We start from the raw sequence: 10,516 nt of genomic DNA on the forward strand, positions 1-10,516 counted from the left end.
TCTCATGGTGCTCGGGTCACTTAGCTTTCCTCTCTCATGGATTCCTGTCAAGTGTTTGACATTTGGATACATGACTGACCCGCTGCTTTAGAGACACTGTAGAGTCATGGCGCTTAAAATCGCATCTGTCACGTACACCGGCAAGGCGCGGTGGTGCTATCCCAGAACCTGCTATCCCAGAACTGGGGGAGGAAGCAGAGTGCCCCTCAGTTACATAGTGTGAGGCTACATGAGACCCCATCTAAACAACAAAACCACAAAAACAATAAAAACGGAAGTTGCAAAAAGATCAACAGAATGCCAAGGGTGGCAATCGCCACAAGGAGAGGGACTAGAGAACCAGGAGGCGCTACAATTTACAACCGGATGTGAAGGGAGACTGCAGAGAGACCTGATGCTGGAGCGAAGACCTGAAGGAAACCCTGTGATTATCCACAGGAAGAGCGTCCCTGGAGGTGGATGTGAGGGGGTGAGGCTCAGTGGTAGAGTGGAGCTGTGGTCTCCAACACTCAGCACGGGTGGCAGAGATGGGGGTGGGGGTGGCGGGGCTTCAGGAGAGGAGACACTGCTTGTAAGAATAAAGTAACAGGACCCCGGGGCGGTCACAGCACTTTATTGAGGGGCGGGGCTCCAACATCTGCACAGCTACAACCTGAGGACAGAGGGCAGAGGTGAGGTGGTGAGCAGAGGGGCAGGCCCCAGGCTTTCACACCCGATGCCCCTCTGGCTTAGGACTTTTGTTCCCCTTGGGCACCCTCTCCACCCCTACTCCGATTCCAGAACCCCGCAATGGTTGGCTAGTCAGCGTTTGGGAAGGGCCCCGACCGGGCAGCTTTCAAAGGGAGGACAGGCTACTGTGGGGTGGGCAGGTCGGAGCCGGGGCTTACAGGAGGCCAGGTGGCCACACCCGGAAGGGCCTCACTCACTGTATCTCCCGGAAGGCCCGCTTCTCCACCAGCTTCACTTTGTATTTGCGCTTGAACCTGGAGAAGGAGCAAACCGGTGAGCGCCCCATCTCAGAAAGGGTGGGGTCTCCACCTCCCCTCCTTCCCACTGCAGCAGGTCTTACTTGGCGCGTTCCCGGGGCTCGATCATATTCCTCTTCTGGAAGCTCTTGAACCTGTCTCGGAGTATGTTACCTTCTGGCTGTGGAATGGAGGGCAGAGGAGTCAGCAGGGTCTGGGAGGAAGAAGCCAGGCCCTGCACAGTGCTGGGGTGCAGAGGGACCTCAGGACTGTACCGGAGTCAATGTGTGCAAGTCAGAGCGCAAGGCCTGGGGCTGTGCCCCGGTGCCAGGCCAGGCCAGGCTCCAGATGTGCAGAGCTCGAGGAGACCCACCAGGACTGACACGAGACAGGCTGTGTGTGTGACAGAAGGCCTTCTGAGGGTCAGAGGCTCACACCAGAACCTCCCCACCCCACCACACCCTGTGCCCTCAGACCCCAGGCAGTGGCCCAACCGGCGCAGCCCAGGGCAGCCATGGTGTCGCCCACAGCCCGAGGGCACGGGGAGCAAGGATGGTTATCATCACCGGGCACAGGGTCCCCGCAGCACCCTGCCACCCTCAAGGAAAGTACCTTCAATGTCCTGAGTGAGCCCGACAACTCGGAGCTGAGCTGCACATCAATGTCAGGGTCCTGGTACCTGCAGAAGACAGGGTTGAGGCCATTCAGGGGAAAGCACCACAATGCAGCCTGGAGACTCCGCCTCCTGGAACCCAGCCCTGGCCTCACTTGAGCCGCCCCAGCCTGCGGGGCTTGTCAGCCTCTGCCAGTCGCCGCAGGCGCCGCTGCTCCCTCCGCCGAGCCAGCTCTGCCAGCCTGCGCGCCACCTGGGCCTTGATCCCACGCAGCCTGAAGAGCTCCTGATGCTGAAGCCGGGCTGCGCGCAGTGCGGCCTGCTGCACCCGCTGGGGACAGAGGAAGAGCTCAGTCAGCCTAGAGCCTTTCTCTTCCAGGGCCACACCACGCCACCACCTCTGATGGCGCTGCTTTCAGGTCACCCAACAGCCGTTTGCCTCATCATCCACTTCTCTAGGTGGCCCTGTGCTGATTGAGAAGGCCCACGGGCAGCTCGGCGGGCCACAGGGCGGGGTGCTCACCAGCTTTCGGGCAGCCTTCTCCCGTCGACGCTGCTGCTCCGTCTTCTTCTCCATCCTCTTCTCAGCACCAGCAGGGCCGGTGGGTGAGGTCTCGTCGGCCCCATCATCAACCTCTGGCCGCTCAACGCTGCCTGGCTCATCCTCGCCATCAGACTCCTCCAGCAGGCCCTCGCACATCTCCCGAAACACAGACTCCTAGGGAGCATGGTGATCAGCACTGGGGGTGGAGGGGGGGCGTCAAGTGGGGTTACAGGTAGCGACAAATGGTGGATGGGGCTCACCTGGGTGGCAGCTTGCTCCGTGGTGGGCAGGGCCAGCTGCCGCTCCAGCTTTTCTGCCTCTTTCTCACGCTGCAGCTCCACCTCGTGGGCCTCTCGAAGCAGGGCCTGGGCAGGGGTGAGATTTCAGGGAGAATCTAGTGTCAAGACTGCCCTCCTGATCCCACCCCATGCCCGGGCCTCAGCTGTGGTCCCAGCCCATGGCTCCACCCTCTGCACACGCGCCCAGCGGAGACAGCTCAGCCACCCTCACCCCCCCACCACACTGGGTTCTGGTTAGACAGTCTGGTCCCTGAATAGGCAAGCTCCAGGGAGGGAAGCGAAGTGGGGCCTGAGCTGAGGGGACTGTGGGGGAGGGCTGATGGGAACCAGGACTCCAACAGGTGAGACCTGCACCTCGTTAGGCCAGATACCCACTACACACCTACCTGGTGATCTTCAAAGGTTGGGTTGTAGGAGGCTCCTGCAGGAATCACCTCTACTGCAGGCACCTGGGAGGGCTTGACGTGCAGGCGTGGTGGCCGCTGCAGGAAGACAAGACCGGGGAGGTGGGGTGAGCTTCATGCCACAAACCATCAGTGTACCCCTAAAATGCCCATACTGAGCCTTCAAGACCAGTGTGAGGATATTAAGAGATGGGACCTGATAAAGTAGGCCTCAAGAGGACTGAAGTACCTTTTTTTTGGTTTTTCAAGACAGGGTTTCTCTGTGTCTTGGTGCCTGGATCTCGCTTTGTAGCCCAGGCTGGCCTCAAACTCCTGAGTGCTGCCCACTCTGAAGAACTATTAAAGGCTTCACCCTGCACCCTTGTCTACACTCAGCCTTCCACCATGTAAGGACACAGACACCATGCTCCCCTCCCCCCTCCCCGAGCAAAGGCACCCATCATCAGTCTATCTCAGGGTTCCACTGTGGAGATAGAAAGGACCAGAAGCCAGAGATGGAGCTCTCCCACACAGGTGCCATGGTGGAGGCTACAGGCTGGCCAGTCACCGACAGGACCTCACTCTGCACAGGAACACCTGTCCTTGGCGAGCAAGCTCCCCAGAGAGGGTTTTGCAGAGCTCTCCTACAAGCCACAAGACCACTGAGGGAGGGGGCAGCATCCCGATGGTCTACAAGCAACAGCACACTGCCACCTTGGCTGTGCTGTGGGCCTTCTGCTGTCTGTCACAGCAAGGACTGGGTGACAATTCTAATGTCCACGTGATCGAAAAGTCCCCAGAGGATACGAGGAACAGAAAATCCAGGGCCAACCAAGATCTTCTGACTGAAAACCTCAGGTGAAGTGTTCACTACATCAAGCTTTCTTTGTTTTGGTTTTTTGAGACAGGGTTTCTCTGTGTAGCTTTGGAGCCTGTCCTGGAACTCGCTATGTAGTCCAGGCTGACCTCGAACTCACAGAGATCCGCCTGGCTCTGCCTCCCGAGTGCTGGGATTAAAGGCATGAGCAACCACTGCCCGGCTACATCAAGCTTTCTCGCCCACCCCCAACTAGTCTCCCCCCCAGTATAGGTCCTATACTGAGTGGTGCCCTAGTATCCCAAATTCCCCCACACCCGAGCCTATGAATTATGGGGCTACTGCCTTAGGACTCTGCCCCAACACACACAGACTGGTTCAGGGCCCACTGCACACCCTTGGCTGCAGGGGTCTCTGGCCCTTTCTGCCTATGGCTGGCTTGCTCCTCCACGTCTCTGTACCCAAAGGCTTTTCTCCAGCAATGGCTCCTGGCCTCCCTGAAGCCTGTCCCCTAACCTCTCATTTCCTGGAGACACACAACACATGGATACAAGGATGAGGTTTCCTCCAGTTCCACAGCACCTGGCTCCCGGAAGCCAGGGTCCAGAGCTCAAGATGGTGGCCACAAATCAAACTCCAACCCACAGTGCCAGCAGTTTCCAGGCATTTCCTCTCTAACCTGCACCTCCCTGCTGTCCTAAGCAGGCTGTCACCACACTCTACAGTTAGAGGAGCGAATGGAGGCCCTGAAGGGAGGTCACCTTCCCAGGGTGAGTCACCATGGGAGCTAGGACATGGGCCTAGGATGGCGGGCTGAGGCAGACAGGGAGACCACCGAGAGCTGCCCTCCCTACCCCCCAGCCCGCCTGCGCGACCTTACCCTCACGCCTTTCTTCTTGGTCTGCTCCAGGAAAAACGTGTCCTGACCAACCAACGGCTTGTCCAGGGGGTCTGAGGGGAGAGGAGAGCAACTGCGGTAGGCTTTCTCCAAGGGACCCTGCCAGCCCCTCCGCACCGCCAGAAATGACACCGACATCCAGGCGAGGGGAGAAGATGCTCAAACCCCCACAGCCTCCAACCGAGACGGGATCCGGGAAGTGGGGGAGACTGAAGGCTGAGGGGGAGCTCCCACAAGCAGGAAGGGTGGCGCTGAGGATCTCAGACCCCACAGTGGAAGACTGTCACACCAACACCTATGGTGCATGCCCTTGGGTGCCACATTCTTAGTGTGGACAACGCCCCATGGCTGTCCTGCCCATCTGTAAATGAGAGCAGAATCACTCACTGTTTGGGTTCCAGAGGTCATAGAAGGGCCGCTCAACGACGTCCTGCAGGGTAGGTTTGGCCTTTGGTGCAGGAGGGCTGAGCAGCCGGGCCTGGGCCTTGCGCACCTCCCTGGGCAGCTCCCCCTGCTTCGCCAGCTTCTCCCATAGCTCCTCCTTTCGTCTGAGCTTCTTGGCATTGGGGACCTGGTGTGCGAGGATGCTGGGTAAGGGGAGAGCGGCATCTGGTAAGGCAACAGCTGAGCAGTGGCCCCCTCCTTCCAGGTGGGCTCTCCCTGCCTCAGCAGACTTTCGCCCGTCTATCTCAGAGTAGCCTCCTTGTGAACTGGCTCAACACACACTCGTGTCCACTACTGCAGGTGGATCTGAGCATCCAGAACACGACCCTCCCCACACTCCATCTCAGGGCAGCCTGGCCTGCTAGCCCATCCTCTCCTAGGGCAGACACTAAGCCCATATCACCTACACACTGGAGCCTCTCTACCCAACAGCCCCTAGCTCGTCCAGGTTGCCCTGCTGCCTTGGTACCAGGAATGAATCCTCTAAGACACTCTCCAGAGACCCAGCTGCACCCTAGCCTGCCCCCCTCAACTGTTTCCATCACCCCACCTTTCTGCAGAGTCTTCACGACCCAGGGCTGGAAGAACTCACTCTTTGGGAGCAGGGATCTTAGAATGATTCTCAAGGGCAAGGTCAACCCGCAGGGGTTTCTGGAGACGCTGTGACTTCTTATGGACCCAGGTCCTCTTCTTGTTCCGTTCTGCAACAAAGAGAAGTCCTCACCTTAGGCCTCCCCACCTTCATAAACCAATCCCTGGCTTCAGGTCACCTGGAGCTGGACGAATCTGGGTCCAAGCTATCCAGCACCTTAAGATTCCCCGACTCGCCGGGCGGTGGTGGCGCACGCCTTTAATCCCAGCACTCGAGAGGCAGAGGCAGGCGGATCTTTGTGAGTTCAAGGCCACCCTGGTCTACAGAGTGAGATCCAGGAAAGGCGCAAAGCTACACAGAGAAACCCTGTCTCGAAAAACCAAAAAAAGATTCCCAGACTCATCTCGTTCACCTACAGGAGAAGATTCCAGATCTGACCCACTAAGCCAGCAGGAGGCAGGCCTTGTGATCGAACTAAATCTCCACAGACCCATCTCAAGGCACTCAGACACACAGCAGGGACTAACAGAGAAGAGAGCAAGCATCCAGGGACACTGAGACTCAGGGAGGACTTGCTGCAGCCATCTCTCAGCACTCTCTGCTATCTATTTCCAAAGCCCAGCAGGTAAAGAAGAATTCTACTGCAGAGCACACTAAGGAGGCCAAGTATGGTGGGGCACACCTAAATACTAAACTCAGGAGGCTAAGGCAGGAAGATCGAGTCTTTGGCCAGCCTGAGCTAAACAGAGAGAACCAAATTCCACAAATTAACAGGGGATGGGATGTAACAGTGGCTGAGTGCCTGAGGAGCACACACAAGGCCCTGGGCTCTGTCCCAGCACTGCAAATTGTAATAAAAACAGCAGCAGCAAGATGCCATGAAAAACTGAGCGCTGGACTGCAAGATGGTTCAGCGGCCAAGGCTCCTGCCGCCAAGCCTGGCAACCTGAGTTCAATCCCAGGAACCCACAGAGTAGGAGAACTGACTCCTACATGACGTTCTCTGACAACACTATGTGTGGAACACGCCCACACACACAATATAAATGTAAAAACAAAAACTAAATTCCAGCACCAGGCGGCAGAGTTCAAGGCCAGGCCTGGTCACAAAATGAGTTCCAGGACAGCCAGGGCTATTACACAGAGAAACCCTGTCTTGAAAAAGCAAAAGCAAAACCAACCAAACAAAAAAATCTTTGTAGCTTGGCCTGTTGGCTCCTATCTGTAATACAAGCACTTGGGAGGCTGAGGCAAGATGAGTTCCAGGCCAGCCTGGGCTACACAGTGACCCTTCAGCTAGCCTGGGTACAGAATGAGACCTTGTTTCAAAACAAAAACAAAACCTAGAAATCACTAGGTTAAGCAAAAGTGAGCCAGACTCAGAAAGATAAACACCGTGTTTTCCCTTTATCTAGAACCTAGATTTAAAACTACATGCACTGGCCTTTAATTCCGACAGAGACAGGCAGATTTTGTTGAGTTCAAGACCTGCCTGGTCCGCACAGCAAGTTCCAGGCCAACAATACTGAATACTGAGACCTTGTGCCAAAAAAAATAAACCAAACCAAAACAACTCCCATGTGTGCCACAAAACTAGAAAGGGAACTGTGAGACAGGAAAGAGATAAGATAACTGAATGTCTAATAAGAAAGATGGGAGCTGAAGAGTTGGTTCAGTAGTTATACCCACTTTGTGTGTGTGTGTGTGTGTGTGTGTGTGTGTGTGTGTGTGTGTCCCCAGCAAGCCCAGAGAGGCTCACAATCATCTCTAACTTTAGTTCCAGGAGATCTGATGCTCTTTTGATCTCTGGGGGCACCAGGCACACATGTAGGCAAAATACTCATACACATACATAAATAAATCTAACAAACTTTTTAGAAGGAAAACAAAGGAGGGGGACTATCAGAGGGGAACCAGCTAGAGGAGACAGGGAGGGTAGAGGGTAAGGGTGTAAGTGAAAAGATGGTGACATTAAAATGTCATGATAAAATCCATTTCTTTATACGATAATGTAAAAATTAGTTGAAAAAGTCCCTGTGCCCCCAAGGAGCTTTCCTGGCTTCTCCTGACCTTGTCAAGGTTCTGTTTTCATTAACAGGAACCTCTGACTCACACTGTAAATATTACGGTGCCTATCTGTTGGTGAAACCCTCCCCCCCTCCCCAGCTTGCTCTGCAAAGCCACTGGCTATCCTGCTTGACCAGGTACCAGCTTGTTTTCAGTACCTGCTGAATCACTTTTGAGTGTTTTTCTGCCACATTGGTGAAAACCCCAATTACTCATCAAAGCAATCTCTAACTTGCCTTTGTCTTCGTGTCTCAGCAGGTCCAAACCCAAGCTTTAACAGAGCAAAGCCAGCTTGTCAAGACATGTTTCCTACCTAGTGGCTAATGCCAATCCTCTCGTTCTCTTTGTTTTGAGACAGGGTCTCACTGTGTAGCCCTGGCTGTCCTCAAACTCTGATATTTGCCTAGCCATGTGTGAGGCCTGGATTCAATCTCTAGTACTGAGAAAACAAACATACAACAAGAGAGAGGTTGCTTTTCTTAAGATAACCTCAAGCCTTCTCTCCACCCATTCAAGGTAATCCTTTATAATTAAGGTGGCTCCTTCTAACCTCTTATGGTAAAGCACACCTTTATTCCCAGCACTTAGGAGGCAGAGGCAAGCAGATCGATCTCTGAATTTGAGGCCAGTCTGGTATATATGGTGAGACTGTCTCAAAAAAATAAACAGGGGCCTGGAGAGATGGCTCAGCAGTTAAAAGCACTGACTGCTCTTCCAGAGGCCCTGAGTTCAATTCCCAGCATACACATACATGGTGGCTTCCAACCATCTGTAATGAGATCTGGCACCCTCTTCTGGCCTGCAGGGATACATGCAGACAGAACACTGTGTACATGATAAATAAATATTTTTTTTTAAAGATTTATTATGTATACAGCATGTATGACTGCAGGCCAGAAGAGGGCACCAGATCTCATTACAGATGGTTGTGAGCCACCATGTGGTTGCTGGGAATTGAAGTCAGGACCTCTGGAAGAGCAGTTAGTGCTCTTAACCGCTGAGCCATCTCTCCAGTCCCCATTATAAATATTAAGAAAAAGTAAAATAAATTTTTTGTTGATTTTCTTTCCGTAGCCTGAACTTGCTATGTAGACCAGGTTGCTCTTAAACCAAGGCCATCCTCCTGCCTCCGCCTCCCAAGTGCTGGGACTACAGGCATGTGCCACCACATTCCCCTAAAACGCTTGCTTTTTAAATTATGTCATCAATACGGATCTCATGTGACGCAAGTCTCACCCAAGATCACAAAAGCACTCCTTACCTTTTTTCTTGGATCCAGTGTCCACGAAGAAGAGCTTTTCATTTGGGGCCTCGGCCAACAGGCCACTGAAGGATAAAAATGCAGACCATTAGCCAAAATAATGCTGGGAAGACGACAGACCCTCCTACGGTGGAGCCCAACTCTCTGGGTCCATTCCAACACCTCAAACCACGGGGTTCTTCTAGGCTTTCACATTACATCACGTAGGATTCAAAACGTTCCACGTTGGGACGCACGTACGTTATCCTCCTTCACTTGAATTTCAAACTCTGTGGCACAAGGCTTTAATCCTAGCACTCGGGAGGCAGAGGAAACCGAGTTCGAGACCAGCCTACGTACACTTGGCGTGTCTACATATGTCTACATGCTAAGCGCCAGGCCACCCCGAGCTGCCTAGCGAGGTCTTGTTTCCAATTTTTTAAAGAAACCTAAGCGAAATGTAAACTTCGTTGGAATGTCTGCACACTTATTTGTTAAAGACGGTGCTATTAAGTCTCCAACCCCGAGATCCCCGGGGCCGGAAGTTCCCGATCGGGTCTTGCACCGGGCCGCGATGAGCGAGACGGAGCTGCCGGAAGTCCCGCCCCACGTACCCGGTCGTGCGCTCCTGCAGCCGCACGTCTTCTAGGAACTGGTCCACCTCTATCCCCAGCGGCTCCTCGGCGAGCCTCCTCCAGCCGCGCTTCTTGTTCCTGGGGCCCCGCCGCCGCCGCCTCAGGGCCGGGTCCACCGAGGTGGGCCGCAGCCCCAGGAAGCCGGAGTCCACATGGCTTCTCGAGCCGCGCTTCTCCCCGCCGCCGCTACTCCCCGCCGCCATCTTCTGAAAGGAAGCGCTCGGTCGCTTAAAACGCTGATATCCGGTTTGGAGTCTGCGCAACTCCCTGGACGCAGGTCGTGACGCACTTCCTGGTGCGGCCGTCTTGGTAAAGGGCAGTGCTAAGGAAGAGGTGATGAAGGCCGTCTTGGTAAAGGATCAAGGCTTCCTCTACTTATCTTTTTTTTCCTTTTCCTAAAAACTTTTTTTGGGGGGGTTGAGGATTTAGCTCAGTGGTAGAGCGCTTGCCTAGCGAGCGCAAGGCCCTGGGTTCGGTCCTTAGCTCCGGGGGAGGAAAAAAAATTTTTTTTTTGAGATGAGGTCCGGTGAAGTCCAAGAAAGCCAAGAACTCGCTGTGAACTACGAGATGACCTTGAATTTCTGATCGTTCTGACTTCCCCTGATTAATGCCACCATACCAAACTCCTGGGTTTGCAACTGGGACCTGCAGTTCCCAACTGGTGGAGAGCAGGCTATGTAGATTCTTGCTTCACACTCTGAGCAATATACCTTTCCCGATGTCCTGAAATTTTGTTCAAACTATTTGTCTCTAATTCTTTGACACATTTCACACGTGCCTTGCCCATTTTCACTTCCCATTGCCCTCTCACATACCTTTGCTGCTCTTTGTTTTTTTTTTTTCTTTTTCTTTTTGGTTTTTCGAGACAGAGTTTCTCTGTAGCTTTGGAGCCTGTCCTGGAACTCACTTTGTAGACCAGGCTGGCCTCGAACTCACAGGGATCCGCCTGCCTCTGCCTCCCGAGTGCTGGGATTTAAGGCGTGCGCCACCACCGCCCGGCCAACCTTTGCTACTCTTAC

General features: G+C 54.1%; 1 protein-coding gene and 1 non-coding gene across 3 annotated transcripts; both read right to left on the bottom strand.

Moving 5' to 3' along the window:
* Positions 1–597: 597 nt before the first annotated feature.
* Nop53 (NOP53 ribosome biogenesis factor) lies at positions 598–9,737 on the bottom strand. 2 transcript variants are annotated; one of them, XM_006991445.4, is made up of 13 exons: positions 9,477–9,737; positions 8,884–8,948; positions 5,556–5,664; positions 4,907–5,106; positions 4,502–4,572; positions 2,808–2,903; positions 2,383–2,487; positions 2,102–2,296; positions 1,734–1,909; positions 1,578–1,644; positions 1,070–1,146; positions 927–983; positions 598–652 (listed from the first exon to the last, which is right to left on the bottom strand). In XM_006991445.4, the coding sequence occupies exons 1-13, from the start codon at positions 9,698–9,700 to the stop codon at positions 646–648; spliced, it is 1,449 nt and encodes a 482-aa protein (XP_006991507.1). In that variant the 5' UTR covers positions 9,701–9,737; the 3' UTR covers positions 598–645. The 2 variants fall into 2 exon arrangements, with proteins under 2 accessions (XP_006991507.1, XP_076428160.1); XM_076572045.1 differs by lacking the exon at positions 598–652 and having other exon boundaries at positions 923–983; positions 9,477–9,722.
* Positions 1,431–1,537, bottom strand: LOC121827016 (small nucleolar RNA SNORD23). Its single transcript, XR_006069164.1, has one exon. It is a non-coding gene; the product is annotated as a small nucleolar RNA SNORD23 (small nucleolar RNA).
* Positions 9,738–10,516: the final 779 nt, after the last annotated feature.

Source organism: Peromyscus maniculatus, chromosome 1 (genome assembly GCF_049852395.1).
Source record: "Peromyscus maniculatus bairdii isolate BWxNUB_F1_BW_parent chromosome 1, HU_Pman_BW_mat_3.1, whole genome shotgun sequence".
NCBI classification, from domain to species: Eukaryota; Metazoa; Chordata; class Mammalia; order Rodentia; family Cricetidae; genus Peromyscus; species Peromyscus maniculatus.

What these genes read in the sequence shown, in the direction of transcription:
- Nop53 (XM_006991445.4), bottom strand. Translation starts at nt 9,700, where the DNA reads ATGGCGGCGGGGAGTAGCGGCGGCGGGGAGAAGCGCGGCTCGAGAAGC. An exon ending in CGGAGCAAGCTGCCACCCAG is followed by an intron (nt 2,297 to 2,382) that starts GTGAGCCCCATC and finishes CATGCTCCCTAG; the next exon opens with GAGTCTGTGTTTCGGGAGAT. An exon ending in GCTCACTCAGGACATTGAAG is followed by an intron (nt 1,147 to 1,577) that starts GTACTTTCCTTG and finishes TCCATTCCACAG; the next exon opens with CCAGAAGGTAACATACTCCG.